General features: G+C 41.8%; 1 protein-coding gene across 1 annotated transcript in view; it reads left to right on the top strand.

Annotated features, from left to right (window-relative positions):
- The window catches only part of ALDH7A1 (aldehyde dehydrogenase 7 family member A1), a 42,017-nt gene extending 28,608 nt beyond the window's left edge, over positions 1 to 13,409 (top strand). The window contains exons 12-18 of the mRNA XM_019635411.1: positions 1,549 to 1,633; positions 2,996 to 3,102; positions 4,817 to 4,933; positions 6,003 to 6,100; positions 6,755 to 6,828; positions 10,444 to 10,519; positions 11,876 to 13,409. Coding sequence (XP_019490956.1) covers positions 1,549 to 1,633; positions 2,996 to 3,102; positions 4,817 to 4,933; positions 6,003 to 6,100; positions 6,755 to 6,828; positions 10,444 to 10,519; positions 11,876 to 11,930 — 612 coding nt within the window. The 3' untranslated portion in view covers positions 11,931 to 13,409. The remainder of the gene's footprint in view (positions 1 to 1,548; positions 1,634 to 2,995; positions 3,103 to 4,816; positions 4,934 to 6,002; positions 6,101 to 6,754; positions 6,829 to 10,443; positions 10,520 to 11,875) is intronic.
- Positions 13,410 to 24,385: the final 10,976 nt, after the last annotated feature.

Raw genomic sequence — 24,385 nt, 5'->3', positions numbered from 1 at the left:
AAGTCAAGTCTCAGATTGGACTTGATGTGGCATGGTTTAAAATGACTATGTGTGTTCTCTCTTTGAATGAATGAGTGAATAAGAGACAATATTAAATGCATGTAAGGAGGAGGTGTTTAGCTTTAGTGTGGGGTTTGGGATGTTTATCCTCCACACTTAGATTTGAGCTGGTTTTCTCTTTTGTGTCAGCTGCACCCTTGATTTTCATGCCTCTCATGATACTGAAAAACTGTGTGTACTACAGCCAAACAAGTTTTGGTTAGGTATAAAATTTGGCTACATTTGCCATTTTTTAATCATTAGTGTTGAGTTTTCTTCCTAAAATTAAAAAAAATTCAACAGTTTACAATTGAGTTACAGAGAAATTGGCTTTGGATTTTTATTCTCACCCACAACGAGTATGAACACATTCTTTGTAAGGTTGACATAATCTAGATTAATTAGAATAAGATAAAAGATATATGAAAATTAAATCTTTTCTCATAACATTTCATATTCATTTTTCCTGTATTTTACAGCAAATGAGTATCTTTCCTTTGTGTTTATGTTACTCAGTTCAAAGGCTCAAAAAAATCTAAGATACAAGATTCATAAAATATTTATAATTTATTAAATTTGTTCACCACCGTAAACATTTATTACATTAATGCTAAGAAGAAAATGGATACTTCAAAAGATTCTACTCTTAATTACATGGTAAAATATGAAACAACATAAAAGATGCATTTCTCTATTTAGCCAACTTTTGTTTTTCCTTTGTGTCAGAGCAAATATACTTTATTTATATTTATATTTATATATTTATAAATATAAAGCTGTGCTTTATATTTAGTGTGGAAAATTAGAGGGTATCATTGGTCATTGCCCAAATCAATTTCCATAGGGGACAGTTAAGTGATATATATAAAAATCCATTGCAGTACTACGGACCTCTCCATGCCAAGTTCTCATAATGTCAATGCATTTGCCACATGGAGACCAACTCAGAATGGATGGCTTGACAAGTTCACCTCCACAACTGGGAACATAGCATGGATATCCTACCATGAGTGAGTCTAAGGCATGTCCTCACCTGAGTGAGGCCTCACTCTGGAGATCTACTCAGCCTGAGGCTGAGAGCCTGTGGTTACACAGGAGAGGCAGGCTGACCAAATCGTTGTTGTATGTGTCCACCATGATTCATACAGAGATAGTGTGGGATAGGTATGCTTCAGGTTTACTGCTACGTAAGATACCAAACACTAGAACAGAAACAGGCATAATTGATTTGTGAAGCTGGGATAAATAGGTCATTAGAGACTTGATCAAGACGTGGCTTATGATTGTATTCTAACATCTACCTAGAGGAAATGATTATCTTCATGTAGTTAATATTAAAATTTGAAATTATATAATTATAAAAATAAACCTTCTATTTGCATGTTTTCAGAGATCACAGTATTTCAAAATTAAGAACTATAAATCAGTACTATTAAGAAAAATTGTACATTGTTAACAAATTTGTACATTTATTTGACTATCCCCTTACCTGTTTCTTTTTTTGCGTAGTTTTTACATGAAAGTATTCATGATGAAGTTGTAAATCGACTTAAAAAGGCCTATGCACAGATCCGGGTTGGGGACCCATGGGACCGTGAGTATCTCATTGATTTTAAAGGTGTTCTTTTTTTTTTTTTTTTAATTTTTCTATTGGGGAACAGTGTGTTTTTCCAGGACCCATCAGCTCCAAGTCAAGCAGTTGTTTCAATCTAGTTGAGGAGGGCACAACTCAGTGGCCCATGTGGGAATCAAACCAGCCACCTTGGTGTCACAAGCACTGCGCTCTAACCAACTGAGCTGACTGGCTGCCCTGTCAAAGGTGTTCCTTTTTCACAGCTGGTGTTACATGTTTCTGATCTTCCCCCTTCCCCTCCACCACCTTTCCTGAGAGGCCTGAGGGCATATGAAGCAGGTTATAGTGCATGTAGGGTGAGTATCTGCTCCTAGGTTAGGCTCCTGAGTGCCTGATGTGGGCTGGAGGTTGAGCCTGGAGAATGTGTTCAGATGGGATGAGCCTGACAAGCTTCTCGCTTCACTACTGGCACCCTCATCTAAGCCACCACCATTCTCACCCAGGGAAGGCTGCAAGACTCAGCACACTGACTTGCCTGTTTCCACATCTGCCTTCCCCAGTAACCAGAGAGATTTTTGAAAAACGTAATTAGAGTAGATAATTCACTTTCCTGCTTAAAACCCTCCAGTGACTTCTCATTGCTCTTTGACTAAATCCTAGATTCCCTCTGACGCCCTCTTTAGCAGGCTCACAGGGTTTCCTGATCTGACCTCTGCCGACTCCCCTGCCCACCTCCTGACTCGTGGGCGCCATTTGCGCCCATGCTCCCTGAGCTCCAGCTCCTCCAGCCTTCTCTGAGTGCTTGGGCTTCCAGGCTCCGTCCTGCTCTCCGCTGGAAAGGCTCTTCACCGAGCTCTTCCTGTGACTCAGCGCCATTCTCCCTGAGGCCCATCTAAGTCGTCTTCCTCTGTCCCTGGGCTCACCTTGGCTCTGCTTTCCAGCATCAGACTCTCCCCTGGGAATTGCTGGGCCTGTGACGTTCTTAGAGAATCAATAAATGGATAAGCAGGCCCTGTATTTTTAATGCAGTACTCTGATTAATTGATAACCATTCCTCTAAACCAGGGATTGACAAAAGATGTGGCCTACCACCCGAGAGAAAGTTTATCAGGACACAGCAGCAGCCCCACCCACTGGTTTATATATCTGCTGTGGCTGCTTTCACATGACAGTGGCCAAGTTGAGTAGTTGTGGCAGAGACCACATATGTCATGCAAACCATTAGATATGTTACAACTGTGCGGCCCTTTATAGAAAAAGGCTGCAGACGCCTGCTCTAAACTGAGACTATATGAAGGGGTGGGTCTGTTCATTGGGAAAACTGTTAATAATAAAATGATGCCATGTAGGGTGAAATGAAGAACGTTTCCTTTTTCTCTTCAGCTAATGTTCTCTATGGGCCACTGCACACCAAGCAGGCAGTGAGCATGTTTCTTGGAGCCGTGGAGGCTGCCAAGAAAGAAGGTGGCACAGTGGTGTATGGTGGCAAGGTAAGGAAAATTCGGGCTCAGGAGTGACAGGTTTTTACTTCCTTTCCTTTAGGCACAAGCAGGGCTCTGGGCAAACAGGTGGGGGATCCTCAGCTGCCATCTTTCTCCTTTCCTCGCTTTTGTAAAGAGGAAATATATGTTTTAAAGAAGGACGACATAAGCTGCATGGAAAGTTTCTGGAAGTGCACACGAGAACCTCAGAGTCATGAGCCTTTGAGTTGAGTCTCTGGGAATTTGATGGAAGGGAGCACTCCTCATGATACTTAAGATATCAAACACTCAAGACTTTGTAGAAGAGTTTATATTCCGAGTAATTAGAATTCATATTTAATGGTTGTTTTAAAAGATCAGTGAAGACAGAATCAAAAAAAAATACACACCAAAAACATTTTAACACAGATAACTACATTTGTTTGATTCTTTCGATAGAGTCAAAGTGTATTCTTCATGTATGATAGGAATTTGTCTTCATCCTTGCATATGCTATACCAATAATTTATTAATTACGATTTAGTTTCACTTCCTTTAAAATTCACTGAGAACTGAGTCTCTTGCAAAGCTCTCTCAGAGAAGACTCCTCTTAACACTGACACACCCACACCTCATTGGACAGACATGTATATCGATATTGTGTGTTTTCTTTTTACTTATTTTGAGGTTTTTTTTTTCTGAAGCATTCAACTTAATCTTTATAGAACTACCTCTGTTTTTCCTTTGTGTAATATTTATCTATGTAATGCCGCATGGCATTCCTATAACAAATACAGCTGTCACGTTCAGGATTGGGAGTAAACACAGTTGACTCTTGGTAAACACGGAGCCCAGCGGGTGAGAGCAGTTTCCCAGGCGCCCCGGAGGCTCAGCCACCAGCCACACCAGCCTGCTGTGGGCACGGGAACATTTTACAGAAGGAAAAGCGAGTGTTAGTTAAGTGGACATGAACTAGTCATTTGCTTACGTGGAGGTTAGTTCAGGGAGTGTCTACAGTAGGCCCTTTTGGAGCTTTTGAGTTTTGTACAATGTGCATTCGTTTGCTAGGGCCGCCATAATAAAATATCACAGACTTGGGGGCTGGAAAAACAGAAAGTTACTTTTCTCACAGTTCTTGGGTTGGAAGTTTAAAATCAAGGTACTGGCAGGATTGGTTTCCGATGAGGCCTCTAGGCCTGGTATCAAGTGTCCTCACATGGCCTTTCCTCCAAGCATGGAGAGAAGGTCTCCAGTGTCTCTTCCTCCTCTTATAAAAGACATCAGTTCTGTCGGATTAGGGGCCCACCCATGTGACCTCACTTAACTTTATCTTTTTAAAGGCCCTGCCTTCAAATTCAGTCTTCCTGGGGGGTTAAGGCTTCAACATATGAAGTTGGTGGGGAACACAATGCAGTCTATAACACAATGGGTATAGATGACCTATTTTAAAGTTATTTAAATTGTAAAATAATTACTTAAAACAAGCTTTTCTCAGCATAACTTGGTTGTGACACATGGTACAGCTCTCCATTCTCGACTCCTTTTTTTTCTGTGTTTCTTTGACCAAGGTAGAGCCAATAGGACGCAGAGAACATTTTTATTCATGATGGGAAGTGATTTTGGAGAAATAATTCACCTATAAATGGTGTTTATTTTTTCACATAAGCATAGGATTGTGTCCTCTGACCCCAAGTGCTAGAAACCAAAATGCTTTCATTCTTTTTATTTCCTTTCTCTCCTGAAGGTTATGGATCGCCCTGGAAATTATGTGGAACCGACCATTGTGACAGGTCTTGCCCACAACGCATCCATTGCACACACAGAGACTTTTGCTCCAGTTCTTTATGTCTTTAAATTCAAGGTAAAAATGGATTTTGTCTCTCTTTTCTCTAGTCTAATGTTGAAACAGATGAGAAGACTAGGAGAAAAGGCGTATTAAATTTCACTCGATTCACCTTTGGAGGCGTTTTAGAAAGTCACTCTTGATTAGTAGAAATTTGAAGGTTAGGATAGAATATGACTTTAAACTATAGAGCATGTCCCGCTAACTGCCGGGGAAACCAAGATGAGCGCAGAACCAGTGTTGGAGTTTATGGAAAACATGGCCCTCATCTCCTGGGTCACCTTATTCAGAGCTGTGTGGGCCAAAAATTTGGCTTTTGCACAGGACAAGATCGTTTGTTAGTTGGAGGGCGAAGTATCAGCAGACAAAATGAGAAGACATAGAGCAAGCTAAAGGTCTGTATTTTCGACCTGTATCAGAGGATGAGCCATAGAGGTTTTAACAAATGAAGATCAGTAGAGGATCTCCATCCCCAGCATGAGACAGGCCCTCGCCTTGCCAGGAAGTATTGAGAGATTGAATCAAGGTTTGAATATGCCATGATTCACAGTTGAAGAAGAATGAGAATTGCGCTTTGTTGCAATTACATGATTGCATTTTGAAAACCTTGCTTTACATTATCTGTCGTTTCACATATGGTGCCTAGAGGGTATAATTTCATGTTTTGCAGTGTGTGTGTGTGTGACTGTGAGGTCTTGAGCAAATTATTTAGCCTCTGGGCCTCCAGTGCCTAATCTGTAAATTGGGGATAATAGAAAACCATGTCATAGGGTGGAGATTAAATAACCAAATGCATGCTAAATGCTTAGATCAGTGTACTGCACATAATAAGAGCTCAATAAATATTAGCTAGTATGTGTAGTAGCTTGAATGGAAGAATGTACTGGTCTTTGTTTCTCAAAATACAATTAGGGAGAAAATACCACAAAGCACTGTATAGGAGAAACAAAATCAGTCAGATGTTGACGCTAAGTTTCCTGTCTTGCACTGAAATGATATTGGCACATCTCATGAAGTGAGTTTAACATCAGTAAACCTTGACCTGAACACTGCATCATCTAACAATTTCCAATGTCTGTCCTTTTAGAATGAAGAAGAGGTCTTTGCGTGGAATAACGAAGTAAAACAGGGACTTTCAAGTAGCATCTTTACCAAGGACTTGGGCAGAATCTTCCGCTGGCTTGGGTATAACATTGTTTGTTTGTTTATTTAGTTATTTATTTATTTATTAAAAGATTTTATTAGGGAATTAGGGAAGGGGAACAGTGTTGGGGAATTGGGGAAGTGGAATAGCCAAATTGTTGTCCTTCAGTCTTAGTTGTGGAGGGTGCAGCTAGCTCAGCTCCAAGTCCAGTTGCCATCCAACCACCCATTGGCACCTCACGCGGCTGCTCAGCTCAAGTGCTGTGTTCAATCTTAGTTGCAGGTGGGCATAGCCCACCATCCCATGCAGGAGTCAAACCGGAAACCTTGTTGTTAGGAGCATGTGCTCTCACCAACTGAGCCATCCTGCCACCTGTTGGTAGCTCGGTGGCAGCAGCTTAGCTCGGGCGCAGCTCACTGGCCCATGAGGGAATCAAACCAGGGACCCTGTTGCTCAGAGCTCATGCTCTTAACCAACTGACCCACTCGGCTGACCCCCAACATTGTTTATTTTTGAAAACTTAAGTCTGATTTGTACAGTGATGGATTTTAAAAAAAGAACATGAAAGCATCATAGTTGAAAACCCATTTTTTGGCCTTAAGAGTCTTAGGGGTTTTGTTTGCATTTTTTATTTATTTTTCTTTTTTTACTTTCCTATACATTGTTCTCACCATGCCTCTCATTTTTACACACAGGCCAAAAGGATCTGACTGTGGCATTGTGAATGTCAATATTCCAACGAGTGGAGCTGAGATTGGAGGTGCCTTTGGTAGGTAGAATTGCGTCTCCTTTTCCATGTCTGGGAGGGTATTAGTCTGCTCGGGCTGCCGTAACAAAATACCACAGAGTGGGTTGCTGAAACAGCAGAAATTTATTTTCTTGCTGTTCTAGAAGCTGGGAAGTCCAAGATCAAGGTGTTGGCAGGTGTGGTTTCTCCTGCGGTCTCTACCTGTCTTGCAGATGGCCGCCTTCTTGTGTCCTCAGGTTGCCTTTTTTCTGTATGCACATCCTTGATGTCTCTTTCTCTTCTTATAAGGACACCAGTCCTATTGGCTGAGGGCCTACCCTTGTGACCTCATTTACCCTCAATTACCTACTGAAAGACCCAATCTCCAAATACAGTTACATTCTGAGGTATTACAGGTTGAGGCTTCAGCATATCAATGGGGAGGGGGAGGGAACTAGCACACAATTCAGTCTAGAACAGGCAGCAAAGGAAAAGAAGTAGCTTTTAGAAAAGTTTGACCAAGAAACTAAAGTAATAGTTTTATCTTGTCTAACATGCTTGAGGAAGCTTATGCTCAATATTCAGAATTATGTCCAACGTCCGCCATTTCATTCTCAGATGTAACATCACATTAGTGCAGGGCCCTTAACCCGAGATGTGTGACCCCCTGAGATGGTGGCATCTAATTTTCTGGGGAGAAGGTCTAAGAGCCAAAAAAGATTAAGAACCCCCGCTTTAAAGCCATAACATTTCACGTGAAAAATTCTGTTTTTTATTTGCTAAGTAGGCATAGTAAATGTCAAACATTATCTTTTATCTTAGATAAAATACTGTTATAAGTTGTTTCTTGTCACTGAGCCCTGTTTCTTTTTTCTTTTTAGAAACCTTGAGCTCTTAGTGCTTAAACTTAGTATTAGTGATTATTTTGGGGTTTTTTAAAGATTTTATTGGGGAATTGAGGGAGAGGAACAGCGCTGGGGAATCTGGGAAAGGGGAACAGACAAGTTGCTGTCCTTTTGTTCTTCAGTCTAGTTGTGGAGGACGTTGCTTCACTAGCCCATGTTGGTATTATCATTGCGCTGTTCCTGGGTGAGGCAGATCGGTCACCAGCCTCTGGACAGCCGCTCACAGCGGCTCTTGGCAGTTTACATCAGCTGCTGGCCGCTCACACTGGCTGCCGGCCACACACGATAGCTTATGGCAGCCCACTGCAGCAGGGCTGCAGCCTACGCCGTCGCTGGCAGACTCATGGCAGCCCAGCTCCAGGTCCAGCTGTTGTTCAGCATCTTAGCTGTAGAGGGCCAGTGATGCTGCACCCTCTTCAGCTAAGATGGTGAGCAAGAGCTGGACCTGGAGCTGGGCTGCCATGCGTTGCCGGCGATGGCGTAGGCTGCAGCCCTTGCTGCAGTGGGCTGCTGTGAGCTACCGTGTGTGGCCGGCAGCTGGTGTGAGCGGCCGTCCAATGGCCAGTGACTGACTGCCTCACCCGGGAAGAGCGCAATGATCACAATACCAACATAGACCAGTGAAGCGATGTCCTCCACAATTAGACTGAAGAACAAAAGGACAGCAACTTGTTTGTTCCCCTTCCCCAATTCCCCAATAAAATATTAAAAAAATAAAATAAAAAAAGCCCTTCCCAACAATCATATTGTTTTACTTACTAAAAATGATCCAAAGTACAGTACAAACAGATTGTCTTGGTTTTTCAAAATACATATAGAAGCAAAGCAAGCATGTGTTAATGCCTGTAAAAGTTTAAATAATCAAAGGCATTCTTTTATATATTTTAGCCCGGACATGGTCACATTGTCATTACTATTCAGTGTGCAGACTTTAGTAAAAGGTCCCTGCGTTCAGCTCACCCCTCTACCCCTGCCCTCCACTATTTAGTGGCATCTCCTCCTCCTATATAGGCCTTTGTTCCCAGTGTCTGGCCCATGACTCTTTCTCCAGTGGACTCTTCTTTATTTCAGCCCCCACAGTTAATTTTTAAAGTTTAAAAAAAATCTTATAATGGAAAACGCAGTTCTTTCCACACTTTCTTCTTCCTTCTTTTCCAGAGGCAGCTACTTTGAGATTTCTTACTAAAGGAAAAAAGTAAATTTACCTTTGAATTTACTTCAATTTTTCCAAGTAGTGTACTTTAAGTGCTTTCATTTTCACAACTTAGGGCATTTTGTATTGTTCCTCTGTTGTGCTAGATTAACCTTCTTAAACCCTCGGTCTCTTCCCTGTATATGATATGACTTTACCACATGGGGTGACGGCCAGAGAAAACCAGACAGAAGTTTCTACGAGTTTTCTCTCGGTGGTGTCACACAAGATGTGCTCAGTTATTCTATCAATGGATTGTGACAACATATGTGCAACATAGTCAACCAGGAAACCTCTTCAGGGACTCGGTGTACAAGGCTTTTTTATAGACGGGTCACGTAGGCACCCTCTGCCTCTCGCATACCAAAATACCAGCCTCCCAGAAGGAAAGCAGATGTTTATTATAAACCACATGTTTATACAAAAAACAGTTTAGGTCCAATAGACACCTTGCTCACTTAGGGAGCATTTTGTATCAGTGTGGGGAACTGCTCAGCAGTCGAGTTCCCAGATGCCAGCAACATCGAAAGCAGACCTGCTGTACCTGTTCTGAACAATTTGTAATACTTTTTCCTCAGATTTCTGACGCTGCTACTCATTTGTCATTTGGTTTCCGGTATTGTGGTTGAAAAGCCCAGTCCACTTTGATTTCTGATCTTTTCTTTCCATGTTTCAAAAAACTTTGGGTCTACTATGTAAGTCTGATGTTCTGAAATTTCACAGTAATAATGCTTCAGTAGAGATCTTTGTTACAATTTTTGTTGGATAACCAGTGGCCTTGACCTTACGGTATTGGGCCTCAGAGCTTCAGTCTTGGAAAGTTTTTGTTAGTTTTGTTTTGGTAGTGTTTCTTTGACAATTTTCCCTTTGATTTTCTCTATGTTAATTTCTAGAACTGCTATTCTTTGAGTGTTATCTTTTAAAAAGTCAATTGTCTAATTTTGTTATCTTTTTCATACTATTTTTCATTCCTTTAGTTTTTTTTTTAATATGGGAGATTTCCTTAATTTTTGTTCTAATTCTTCTATTAAGTTTTCTTCTCTGCTCTTATTATTTATTACTTGTGCTTGGATAGCACTTTTAAACAGTATACTTTTCTTGTTCTATGGTATCATTATCTTCCTGTAACCTCTCTAAGGACGTTAATGTCACATTTAAAATATTTTATTATAAAAGCAGCTTATGTATATGGTAGAAAATTACATATAGATAAGCATAAATGAGAAAATAAAATTGTATTTCTGCTGTCCAGAGGTTTCCATTCTTAACACCTTGGTCTAATGGTAAGTTTTTTTTTTTCTTAAGGTTTTCTTCTGCTTCCTGACACATTTCTGTTTCCTCTTAATTCCTTTTATTTTCCCTCTTAGTTCCTTTTTTTGTGTTTATTTTAGTCCCTGTCTTTTATTTATTTGTTTTCAGAGGAGATACTCTGGACTAAATGTACAGGAACTGGTCAGGTATCTCCTTGTGGTATCTCCATTTCAATGATACCGAGTAGGAACCCACACAGAAAGCAAGTGGCCAAGAAATGAGATATGAGCTGCTTTTGTATTTCTCCAGGAGGAGAAAAGCACACCGGTGGTGGCAGGGAGTCTGGTAGTGATGCCTGGAAACAGTACATGAGAAGATCTACTTGGTAAGAAAAGGCTATGGGAAGATGGGTTTGGGCTTAAAGCCGAGGCAATGTGCTTTTGCACGCTTCTGCTTTCTGCTGCCTTCATGCGGTTTCATTTAATTTAATTTTACTAATATTCCAAGCTCTCCCTTCCCAGAGCATCCATTTTGTACTATTGCTTCCCTTCCCTTCTTGTCCAGCTTCAGCTAGTGCCCAGCACCTGACCATGAAACCATCTCATTGGTGGTTTCTATCTAGAGACAGCATAGAAACAGGACACTTGGGTGGGGGGGGGAGGTCAACAGCAGGAGAAAATGGAAGAAGCTGTCCTTTCATTGTTTTCCATGGGTGCAGTTACCACCTTTGCAGACTGCAGAAGCAGGAGGAGATGGAGATGGGCAGGAGGCCTGGGGGCCTGGCTAACAAGCTGGGGGATACCAGCTCTCAGAATAGTGAGCCTGACCCTTGAAAGTTGGGCTAGCTCGTTCACCCAGCATATGGGTAGCTGGTGAGAGAGCGGCTTCTGGGAGATATTGACTAGGAGTTGTCCCTTTTACTTGTATTCTGTTTTTCCTCCCCCTTGGGTAGAAATAGCTTTACCCAAGTGCAATAAAATAGAGTATGTGGGGCCAGGCCCATGTGTTAATGCTGTAGAAATGGCAGAGAGTAAGGAACCAAGGACACCTGTCCTAGCCCCTTTTACTGCTTCTCACTCGCTCTGTAACATTGGGTGGGTGTCTCAGCCTTGGCTCCTTAGTGACTTTATATCTGTCAGGAATTCCTCAAGTGCTTTTTGCTGTGGCTTATTAAGTCCCAACCACATGCACACGCTTTGGCCTGATTCCCATGCTCTGAAGTCAGTTATGTTTTTTTTTACTTTTCTTGCGCCTTTGAGAACTAGAGTGGAAAACAAGTAGCTATGGCCTTTTGGGAGCCCACTAAATGGGACACTTGTTTTCTTAGGAGAAAAATGAGATAACTACCAGATAACTGGCTAATAGGGAAGATGTTCTTTTCTACATTATTATAGTTCTTATTTTTATCAAAATGGGGATATCTGTGTTTTTCTTGCTAATTCACTGCAAGCTATTGAGAGATATGAAGAAAATTGTTACAGTTCCCACATCCTTGTGCCCTGAAAACTGAATAACATGTTGTGTGTCCAGACATCTCTGTCCTTTTTTTTCTTTTATAAAACTGAATCCACACTAACATTGTTTTGTATCCTAATTTTTTTATTCCCCAACTTGTAACTTGGACATTTCACCTTGTTAATAGTATATATAGAGAGAGCTACACTTTTTAATGGCATACAACTATTCTGTATTATTTATGTACTATCCTTCATTTAATTTTGTTCATTTTTTTTCTCCCTAGTACCATCAACTACAGTAAGGACCTTCCTCTGGCCCAAGGAATCAAGTTTCAGTGAAAATACTTTAAGTTGACATTATTTCAAGTCTTTTAGGCATTCTTGCAGCTCTTTCTTTCGAAGAAGACAAAGAAAATTAAGATTTGCCCTGAATAAATGCATCATTTTGGAAATGACAGTGGTTAATCCCTTATGCCCCTGAGGTCCTAACTAAATCAAGACACTCATTTTTTAAAAAATATAAATAAAATTATCACGACATAGCCATATTTAGTAAAAGATAGACTAGATGGATTTTTATGTCACTAGTAGTTATTGGTTTTTTTAAGTTGATGATTATTTTATAATAGTACACGCCATGGTAGGAATTTGGAAAAACACAGAACATGATCGAGAAGAAAATGAAAATCTCCCAGTAGATGCAGGAACGTCTGAGCAAGTAAGGAATTCTCTGGCGAGTGTGGCTCCCCGTTGCCGCCCTCCAGCCTGTGTTGGAAAGCGTGTGATTGAAAGGAAGTATCTCTCCTGTACAGGGCACCATAGCACAATATCCCCATGAGAGGACTTGCTTTGTTTCAAATGACTTAGGGTAGCCATCAGCATTACTACTTCTCTTGCTTATACTGACTTGTGTCACCCCAGAAGAAATCTGTGGGGAAGGCGTAGGTATCACTCATGCTTGAGAACCTGTGCCTGCCGAGGACTGCGCCTGGGTTTCTCATGCAGCCTGAGGCTCTTTTCTTTAGCTGTTAGGTTTCTGCAGTGGCCTTTGGGTTTGTTCTCAGGGAATAGCCACAGTGTGTATGGCAGTGTGGGTGGTCGTGACCCGGGCAAAGTTTACTTCTCTTTGCCCAGAGTCCGCTTCCTTCTCTGAGAAGCTCCCAGGAGCCTTTGGGGTGGTTTAGCCCAGGGCACCTGTGGAGCTCACGCTGCCTCCTACGACTCCTCTGTCTTCCTGGCGGCCTACGCTCCCCCGATGGGTGGCAGCCGTCACCCCCTCTTCGGCCAGATTGGACTAGGGCAGAAGCCTTTGAAGGTGACATTTGTAGATGACCCGATGCATCAGGTGTATGGAGAGATTTGAACAACTCGCAGTTGGGGGTTGAGATATGACAGAGAGGCAAGCAAATGAAAAAACCAAGCAATTCTACACTTAATAAGGGAAGAAAAGGGATTCACATGTTTCATGGCCCCGCTGTGACCAGTGTTCACAAGTACGCTGTTGTCAACCTTGAATGTCAAGCCAAATGCTGATGATCCACCTTTAGAGAGCATGTTGGCAGGAAGAAGTCAGGGGTGAGGGTAGGTTAGAACGGCGGACAGGTCTTTGTCCTGTAGTGGAAAATCCATAATACCTAAAATTACAAAAGGGAAAAAAATAGCAACATGGGCTTATAAATGTAGGGAGGTAAATTCTCAATCACTGGGGGAGGGTAATTGGGGGGTGGGGCATGGACAAGACAGATCGCTATTTTTCATAGCTAGGCTTGTAGAGCTTTTTGACTCTTAAGAGAATGTATAACTGATTAAAAATTAAAACGAACAAAAAAGAAAAGGATGTCGGAGAAGCAGGTAGTTGGAATCCGCATTTGCAGATCCCCCCCCCTCCTCCACCCTGCTCCCCACACACATACACGCACACTTGTCTGCTCCGCATTACTGAATTAGGGACTCAAAATTTTTAAGTATCAAAATGATCCTACTGAAAGCTAAATTTTGTTCCATTTTTTAAAGTTCAAAATACTATTCTGTTTTGATACATACACTCTTTTTAAGCCATAGAATAATACTTATTGACATGTGAAAATGTTAATATATTTCTGTATGGAATACAAGATACAAAACTATATACAGTTTAATGTCATTTTTATGGAAAGAAATAGACATAGTTTTTAATATAACTGACTAAAAAATCATGCAATTTGGGCATTTACTTTAAAAATCTTACTGTGGTTTTCCTTTTTGGGTCACAGTGTTAGGTGTTCTATCCCTGTCTTATTTAGTGACTATAATACTATCTGAGGGAAGTAAAGTGCTGTTCAAAACATTTTTAGGAATCATATAATAACAGGCCATTTTCGTTTTGTGAAATTGTGTGGATTATTTTTTATTGAAATATTTTTATACCATGTTTTCTTTTCCCCAGCATATTATTTTTAAACAAATGTTCCAGAGTACAATCTGTATCAGTGTTTGTTTTAATTAAACATTTTTTAACATTTATAATTTCTCTCTAATTAGGGATTAAGGAGGCGCTCCATCCTCCTTAATGTATCTATCTGCTGAAGCCATGACGTTGTGACCAGTTTGGAATAATAATCTACAGTATACTGGCTAGAGGGGGTGATTGGTAGCTCTAAACTTAGGTAAAGAAGTCGAGTTAAACTGATTCTGAAAACTGGCTTTGAAGCGAATTCATAATTTTTCTACATATTTCTAGTAACAAAAGGACATTTTTTTGTCATAATGTTTATTTAAAAATTTTGCCTTTAAACTGGCCACCTTTGTTCTTTATTATGACCTAACAGTTGCTTATTAGTATTTTTAATGACCAAAGTTAAAATGTATATGCGTATGTGTTATTACTGACCATGTGTTTTCAGGTGCTAGGAGTCCGGTGCTGCTGATGGCTCATTATTACTGAGCTCCTACTGCCCTGCCGGCCCTGCTTGCATCTCGGGTTGTGGTCACACTGCAAGTTCCCAGCCCACGTTGTGGACATGTGGGCCTTGTAGTTAGCATGCCGACCTCTGACCACTATGGTGAACCCTAAGCGTCTTAAGATCTTGCTGTACATCTCCAGTCCCTGGGGAGAGCATCCAATCAGCTGATCCTAGACTCCTGACTTGTGGTTCCTTAGGAAGGGGTGGGAAACATGGTCCTGGCTTCCATCTTGGGAGGCAGGCACTCCTGATGACATCACACAATGGAGACGAGACGGTTTTCTCAAAGGAAATTGGGATGTTATCACATCTTCCACTCCTTTCTCACCTCGTAGGCCTCCTCTCTCCCTTGCTCTTGGTGGCCTTCTCTGTCCCTTGGAATGCTGACGGGACCGAGAGGGGTCAGTGTCCTTGCTCATCTGGTCTTCCTTGCTCTCAAACCTTTCTCCTATTGTCTTTAGCCAACAGGGAAGCTGGTTTGGAATGTTTTAAAATGTTTTCAATTGCAACATTTCCAGACAGAGACATGTACATTTCCTGTGGTCCCCAACACCCCATTGTCTTACAACTGGCTTCGTCACTTGTTTATCCTGTTTGCCCAATGTATTTTATCTGCCTGATTGCTGTAGACATTTGCAATGGTAAACGTTTCTGTAATTTTTACCCTCTCCGTACACGACCCATTCCACATAACAACTCGTGTTTAGTTTTATTTGTGCTGTTTGTTGGTCTGAAAGGTTTTTAAGAAGACATGTGAAGGGATGAGGTGATAGGCCATTTTTGCACTTCCCATATAATGATATCTATGGATCTTTTATAGTTTTTCCAATTTAAGTGAAAAAATTAGGTTACAAATATTTTTCTCTGCTTTTAAGTGTCTTTTTTAAAGAAGCAATACTTGTACATAACAGTTAAATTCAAATAGGGCTGGAATGTTTATAATAAATAGCAGCTCCTGTTCCCTCCTGCTCTGTCTGCCCCCCTCACCTTCACCCCCCCATTCCCACTTACCAGAGCAGCCATCCTTACCTTTTCTACTATTCTCTTATTGACCTCCATATTTCTAAATAATAAGCTTATACTGCTATTTTTTAGTTCATCTATTTAAATAGTCTGTTGACTTGATGTGGTAGGTGAGAATGAACTTTTATTACCACTCCCCCAAACATAAACCTCTTACCTCCATATCTCTAATTTGTTAATATCACAACTTTTGGTTAAATCTGTAGTCATCATTTAATTATGAATATGCAAAGACAACCAAACCTAATCATGCCTTAAAATCACACCTACTGGGCCGGCCAAGTGGCGCGATGGTTAAGAACTGGCTTGGGATGCCAGAGGGCCCTGGTTCAGATCCTACATATGAGGGCCAGTGACACTGCCTTCCACAGCTAAGATGCTGAACAACAGCTCGACCTGGAGCTGGGCTGCTGTGAGTCGCCGGCGACGGCATAGGCTGCAGTCCCTGCTGCAGTGGGTTGCCATGGGCTACCGTGTGTAGCCAGCAGCCAGCGTGAGCGGCCAGCAGCCGCAGTGAGCAGCCGTCCAGAAGCCGGCGACTGATCTGCCTCACCCGGGAAGAGCACAATGATGGTGCCAACTTGGGCCAGTGAAGCAACGTCCTCCACAACTAGATTGAAGAACAAAACGACAGCAACTTGTCTGTTCTCCTTCCCCCAATTCCCCAGCACTGTTCCCATTCCCCCAATTCCCCAATTAAAAAAAAAATCACGCCTACTCTCTTATCTAATCTATATTTTCTGGTGTATTTAGTAATTGCCCTTATTGCTTAATTTGCTCTGTATCTTTTTCTTTTCATTGTGGTAAAATACAAGATAAGATTCACCATTTTAAAGTGTGCCATTTAGTAACAGTACATTCACGAACATTTTTAGTACTTTAAAAGGAAACCTCATACCCATTAAGCAGTCATTTCCATTCTCCTTTATCCCGCCCAAGTCTCTGGCAACCACCATTCTGCTTTCTCTATGGATTTGCTTTTTCTGGATAGTTATATGAATTGAGTCTCTTACTAATTATTTCCAAATACCTGAATTATCTCCGTTGCATGCCTATTAATATTTTCCAGTTACTTATATCTGTTTCAGTTTTAATTTCATTTGTCCTGGAATTAACTCTTCAAATGCCCTTTGTCCTATTGCTTCAATTAGACTGGCTGCACCCAAGGACTACTGCATAAGTGTCATCCATGGAATTCTCTGCTGCTTTTCTATGTTAGAGTCTCTTGTTTCCTGGATTCTATGTTTTCCTTTTTATTGCATTTACTCTTCTTTTGCTGGAGCATATCCTGCAGAAGCTTCCTGAGAATGGTAGTTTTGGAGGTAATTTTTGAAAAGTCTTCTAAAGGAGAGGTCTTTATGCCTACACTGAATGGAAGATTGGATAGAGGGTTCTGGATTTAAAATATACTGTGTTTTGTTTGCAATGTTTTGTAGTAGTCACATTTTGGGTTTTTTTTTTTAAGGCCATTTAAAAAAAGGATTTTATTGGGGGATTGGGGAAGGGGAACAGCCAAGTTGTCCTTCAATCTTAGTTGTGGAGGGTGCAGCTAGCTCAGTTCCAAGTCCAGTCGCCATCTGGCCACCTGTTGGTAGCTCAGCAGCAGCTCAGCTCGGGCACAGCTCACTGGCCCATGTGAGAATCGAACTGGCGACCCTGTTGCTCAGAGCTCGTACTCTTAACCAACTGAGCCACTTGGCCAGCCCATGTTTTGGTCTTTAATCCATTTGGAATTTGGGTAATTGATCAAAATCAATTTGATCTAAATTGATTTCCCCTTCATATATTTAACAATTCCCCCGACTCCAAATTTGACAAATGAGTTTTCCTTTCCCCACTGATGTCTCATACCACACTGCATTTTTATGGATACCAGCATTGTTTTTAGGTTGCGTATTCTGATTCAGTGATTTGTGTGTGTGTATACATATACATACAGACACAGACTGATTTGATTCTTACAGCCTTTTAAATTTCCTTTATTAAATTTAGGTTGTTGTAGAGTCCTACACGTATTACCTATGTGACCTTTGGAAAGTAACCTAACCTCTTCGAAATTCATTTTTTTTATCTGTAATGTGAGGGTATATCAGTTTGGCTGCTTTGTTGTATGCTGCCGACACCAATTCTACCGTTAGCAAAAATTGGAAAGCCTGCTGGTCAAACTCAATTTTCTCCTCCAGATCCATTCTCCAGCGTGCTCTCTCCTGCCATGTGTTATTTGGGGCTGACTTCTATGGACTTCTTCACCTGGGCTTTGTGTTCTGGCTTTTGATTGTTTGGCCAGTGGTAAAAAAAAAATCATGGCAGACAGAGGTCAGGCTATTCATTTTCCCACTCTCTCCCTGCCAGCTCTTGGTAGTTACTGTCTATGGTTTTATTCCGTTTTGTATGACCACAGACCTTGTCAGGTGTCCCCTCTGCTACAGCTATACGGGATTCCACCAACAGTCAGCAAGTATAAATGGCATTTTGCTGTTACTTCCTGGGTTCATTACCTTCCCTCCTTGATTTCTTCCTTACCTCCAGGGGTCTAGCTAGACAGGAGATAATAATCAACTACCTTGTCAGGATACCACTGCTAGAATGAGTGAACTTCCAACATTGTTAGGGTTTTTATTTCTTTACTCGTAATTTGAAACAACAGGTAGTTGGCCTAGCATGGTCATTTCTCTGTGAGGTAATTTACCTGTCCCTTGGCTTGGGGCAAGCAGGACACCTGGATTAATAGTCCTAATGCTGCAACCAAGAGAGGAGAATTCCATTAATTGGGAAATCAGAGCAATATTATCACAGGAAGGAAATATGGATGCTGGCCAGCTAAAACAATGCCTTTCCACTATGGGTGATAATATTTGTCCCACACAATTGTAAAGATGATGGAGAAAAATTATCAAAGTAACAGTGCTTGGCTCAGTAAATGTTGGATGTTGATATTGGAATGTTTTCCAAATTTTCCTAAATGAAATTTAGAAGCATTTTGCAGGTTTTTGAAAAGGAAAGTTCTTTGGGATTTTTATTGGAATCACATTAAATTTATAAATAAATTGGGAAAGAACTAGTTTATAGTACTCAGATTTTTAAAATTTAGTTATGTGGTATGTATGTTTATTCACATATTTGTAATTCCTCACAAAATTCTGTATTTCATGCAGTGTTTTAACTTCTAAGTTTATTCCTACATTATGATTTTAGTAATTGTAAATGGGATTTCCCTCTCTGTATGAATTACTGCAGAAGCCATTTATTTTCCGAGGTATGTCAGGTTAGAAAATAGAAACATGGATCCTGCAGCTAACTACCCAGCGTTTGCTTTTGCTGGTTGCAGATCTTTTCAGCGTGGCAATTCCAGACTTCTAGAAATCTGGCCAGGATTCTGGAATTATCAAATTGTCTTTACGGTGTTGACCTGTAGGTGGCACTGTTGGTCAGAGCAAATGCCTCGGTTTGGCAGGGAAGTGGGTTGTGTTGACTCTGGAATCCTGGAGGTCACCATGGAAAAGGTTTTTCTATTCAGCAGACAGATGTGCTAAACTCTACGCCCCACTTTTACGAGCTGCTTTACATTCCAGCACCGTTGGTATGGTACCTTCGTTGTCTCCTGTGTGACAACTAACTACACAGGTCCCCTGAGATTCAGTTGATTACTCTTTCTAGGTAAAATGTAAGCCCCATAATGTCAAAGAAGAAACAGCATTTGGCTATAATTGGAGATTAATGTCTTCGCTCTTAAATTAAGAAACAATTAGGTTTTATTTTCCACCCATGCCCCCTTTCCCTCAGCATATGTGGGGGGTAACCAGGGGACATGTTATTTATTTGTTTTACTTACACTTATGTATATGATACTATGTTCCAGGCACTTTTTAAAGCACTTAAATATAAACCCATTTCTCATAACAACTCTCTGAGGTAGATACTATTACAGTCCTCATTTTAAGAGTGAGGAAACTGAGGTACAGAGAAGTTAAGTAACTTTCCCCAAGTCACAGAGCTGGTAAACAATGGGCTGAAATTTGAATTCACGCAGTCTGGCTCCAGAGTTAGTGTTCTGGTGATATGAATCGCCTGAAACTGTGGAGTTCTTACAATGTCCTCCTTCCCTGCTTGCCTCTTTCTTATTGCTGACCCTTCGCATTTTTTCTCTTGTAATGCTTTTAGTTTTTTTATTTTGACATAATCACAACTTTAAAGAAAACCGCAAGTACAGAACAAAGAATTTTTTCCCCCTTACTATTTGAGACTACATTGTTGACCTGAGGTCCCATCACCCCAAATACTTGAGTGTATGTTTCCCATAAACAAGAACATTTTCCTACAAAACTATAACACAGCCATCAAAATGAGGAAATTATTGCTGCTACTAACATCTAATTCTCAGATCGTATTTAACTTTTGCCACTTGTCCCAGTAATGTCCTCGATAGCAAAAGGAGCCATGTTGTCACATCACCTCCGTCTCCTTTAGTCTTTTCTTAAATTTTCTGACCTTGACACTTGAAATTACTGGTCACTTATTTGGTAGCCTGTCCTTCTACTTGGTGTTTCCTCATGATTAGATTGAGGTTGTGCATCTGAAGCAGGACAGTCACAGAAGTGATGCTGTGGTCCCCTAATTGCATCCTATCAGGTGGTGCATGATTGCAGTTTGCCCATTGCTGATGATGTTAACATTGATCTCCTGATTAGGGCGGTGTCTGCCAGCTTTCTCCATTGTAAAATATTTCTTTTCCCCTTTGTAAATTAGCATCTGATAGGGAGGTACTTTGAAACTATCTAGATGTCCTGTTCTCCATCGTACTTTCCATTTATTCACCCATTTGTGTGTTCTTACGGGTTTTTTTTTTCCAGTGAGGTGTAATTTATTTATTAAATTACTTATTTTGATGCTCACATTTTGATGTCTCTGATTTGGCCAGCAGGAGGAGGCCCTTCGAGGCGGCCTCTGTGTTCTTTTGATGTGTCTGCATTTGAGCACTTCCTTACTTTTGGGGTCAAGATGGCCTAGGTATTTCTTGTGCTTTCCCTGCCTGAGCCCTGGAGACAGCCATTTCTCTGAGGAACCCTGATTCCTTTTAGTCCAGAATCCTATTTAGAAGCCCAGGTCTGCATAAGGATGTCAATTTCCCAGGTTCTTGCAGTGGATGGAGCTGGGAAATACATGTACACACAAGTACATCTATATGTCCTAAATCTATCTGCTTTTAGGGTAACCGTGAGTTCACATCACAACTTCCATGTTCAATGTCGGTGTTCATGTGAGTGTTTTCCCTTTCAATGTTTGCAGCTCTTGTCTCTGATAGTGAGAAGCCCTCCTCCCATCATCCTTGGTGCATTTTCTTGTTGGCATAACCAATCTCCCATCCTCCCAAGGACAGCCTCCTCACCTCCTCTGGTTCTGAGGGGGCTGGTCTCGCCCCACATGGATGTCTTCCTCACCCACTCTGGCTCTGACACCTCTGCACAGCTGCCACTATGTGGGGACACCCTTCTCATTCATCCAAGGGCTCTGCGACTGAGTTGTTTAGGGAGAAAAGAGGCAGGGAAAGAGGAACTGACCTTTCCTTAAATGCAGAATTTTGAGTCCAAATGATACTTGACTACATTCCACCCTGCCTGCCTGCCTGCCTGCCAGGGAGCAGGGATGCCTGGGCCTACAGGTGGCACAGATCCAGGAGGTGGACACCTGCATTCTAGGCACAGCTCTGTTTCTAATGGGCTGAAGGCTTTTGAAGGCGTAATCATACCTCTCAGTGCTCTAGCTGTCTCATGGGTAACGTGAATGGGCGGAACCAAATCTGAAGTCAAACACTGAAGCCCCATGGACCAAAATTGGCCTCAGTGCTTGTTTTACTTTTGAGAGTTAGCTTTCAAAACAATCAAATGTAAATATCGTTAGGTGAAGGCTGTACACTTCAATGAGCCACAACTCAGATGATAACATTTCCTTCACACATTCCCTTCCAGCCCGAGGATTCTACAGCTTTCTTCTTTAGGCTCTAGGCTTGCCTCAGACCTAAGGACAGTGTTTCTATCCGGAAGAGTGAAATAGTGCATGGACTTCCAGTCGGGGCCCTGCTGTGGTTTAGGATATGACTTAGCTGCTCTCACAGAGACTATAAGACTAAGCATTTGGCAGGTCCGGGACCTGGGCTTTCAGAGGAGACGCCTATCTGGAGATGTGGGGAAGGAGATGGGCATGTGTCAGGTATGTGATCAGAGAGAAACGCCGTGGGCTGGGCCACTGGAGGTGTGGCAGGAAGGCGCTAAGGCATTCGTAGCCCAGGGCTTTTGACCGGGACCCAAGAACCTTCGCTGGAACTGGTTTTGTGTTGGATTGCCATGAGCCAAATAGCTGTACAACTGACTCTCTCTCCGCTTTTGACCTGGTTTGAGCTGGTGAACTCATATTCAGATTGCTTGGCTTTCAGCTGTGAAAACCCCCTGAGTGGAATGAGGAGACATTTTCTCCATTTTAGTGGGTCATGTGAGTGTGCTACCAACATGAAGACTTTCGGCTGTGAGCTAGGAAGGTGAGCTTCGCTCACGATCCGAAGCAGTGCCTGTGAAAGAAGCTTTGCCTCTCCCTGTCCCTTCTTTGGGGTCTAGATGACACGTTGCCTTATCTTTTCTGGGAGTAGTATGAGGGGACAGTGTCTGCGGGAGGCATCCTGCTCTATTTTGTACTGCAACTCGGAGAATCAGATGTTAGTTTCTTACTCTATCCCTCAGGGTGAACAGCTTTCATTTTAAAAATAAACTGTTGAAGAATAATCAAGACGACTCATTGAATCAAGATTTTTCTTTCTTGCCTTGAGGTAATGTTGTTTCAACTTTAAAAATTAGGCATATTCATTGCAGTGTTTCTCTGGTGTTTTAAATTCAGGCTCCAGATACCCAAAGCAGAGTGATCAAATGATTTTTAACCACTTGAAATGGAGAGGGAAAAAAACCTCTAAAGAAAAAGTGCCAAGAATGTTTCTACAGCTTCTGGACTGTAGGCCCTGCAGCAATGACTTGATGAATTTTTATTCTCATAGTCAAACAAAGATGTTTTCTCACCTCTGCCTTCCGCCCCAGCCACCAGGTAAATGGCAAATCATTCTAACATTTCCTGTAAACGGAGGTGAGCTGAGGGCCTCCTGGCCTCATTTCTCATTTGTATTTTTTTACCACCACACATTGAGCGACAACTTTCTCATGGTCTTACTGCCTCCTTCCCTGCCTGAGGGATTGAGTTTTGTCCTTGCTCACAAGAGGCACAGAGCCATGCTGGCTGTGGCTGTATTTACCCTTCCTGGGAACCCTCTCCCCCAGAGCTTCTCAGAACACCCACCTCACAGAGGGAGTCCCACTATTAAGATGTCACAGCCTACGAGCCTCTCAGGCTCAAAGGGCGAGGCTAAAAGGCTGGAGTCCTCCCATCCCCTGTCTCCTGTCTTTATAAACCACCTAGTCAGTGTGCCAGCCTACTCTCCCCCCTCAACAGGATGCTTCTCTGTAAAATGCATTCTCCAAAGCAGACAGGCCAAAGCCTAATTGTTCACTCCAAGTTACCTAAACAACTTGAAGGGCTTGAATTTTGAGTAGCTTTCAGAAACAAAAGGGGCTTTTTAACTGGACAAACTGTTCCCTACAGCGAAGTCCCCTTGGCTGACCTTTGTTTACCATTAAGCAGCACAGTGGGCCCCCCCACACACACCCCCGCCCCCCTACACACTGTGGCTCTTCGTCAAATAACCTCTACAGGAAATGAGCTTCAGGGCTATAATTAGACTTCCAACGTTTGCTTCTGATTTGTTCTTTTCTTGTGTGTGTCCCTTAACAACAAGAAGGAAGATTACAGAAAGCTTTCCGCGACCATCCTCATCACAAAATCAAATGGACCGCTTCTTCTTTTTGCCTCTGACAATCATGAGGCATCCTTATTTTTTAATGGCTGTGTCTCTCACTAAATGAAAGCTCTACAAGGTCAGGACCCTCTCTAGATTATTCAAGTTCTCTGTCTCTCCCACATCTAGGGAGATGCCTGACACTAGTATGGAATCAATAAGTGTGTGTGGAGTAATCAATTAAATGGATGCTTTGTGTGTAGGGGGGTTGGTCTCTTTTTGTATGTAGAAGGGAGAGAAAACAAATTCCCTCTGCCGTTTTAGGTTCTTTAGACTGGAACCTGTGAATTAAGCTAAACAACAACAACAACACAACTGGAGACAAGGAATGCAAATTTACTAAATTTTATGTACTCAGAAGTCTTTATAAAAATGAAGACCCAAAAGAGGTGGTTAAGCTGGGGGCTTACCTGTTAAACAAAGGGCGATAATTGCCAAGAAGTGACAAGACAAAGGAAAAGAGGCTTGGGATTCTAAGAGTGGCCAATTGTGGGAACAGTCAATGGAAGATAAGAGTTATCTAGTCAGGTTGGGTTTATGCAGACTCATCTTGGTGCTGATTCTGTGTCTGATGGGAAAGGTTCTCTTCCAGGTATGAGAGAGGGGACACCTTCACAAGGAAAGTTTATGCCCTGCTTTTTGGCAGATTGGGCAAGGGCAGAGAGCTTTCTTTGCCTGTGTCTGCTTTTTCTCAGTTGCATTTAGCTGAAAACAACCCTTATGCCCCAGTGGCTTATTTTGGGGTGGCATGTCCTGATCCCCTTCACATGTTTGACAGAATTTGATTTTGGTAGAGATGGCTCATTTATTGCTCCAACATCCATCCTCTCCCTCTTACAGTGGGTGCATGGCTGCCTACAATAAAGACAGCACCTTTCAATGCCTGTGCAGTGAGGTGTGGCCTCAGATCCCTGAGATCCCTGAGGACTAGGCACAGA

This window comes from Hipposideros armiger, unplaced genomic scaffold, assembly GCF_001890085.2.
Source record: "Hipposideros armiger isolate ML-2016 unplaced genomic scaffold, ASM189008v1 scaffold_21, whole genome shotgun sequence".
NCBI classification, from domain to species: Eukaryota; Metazoa; Chordata; class Mammalia; order Chiroptera; family Hipposideridae; genus Hipposideros; species Hipposideros armiger.
This window is presented reverse-complemented; position numbering and strand designations above follow the sequence as displayed.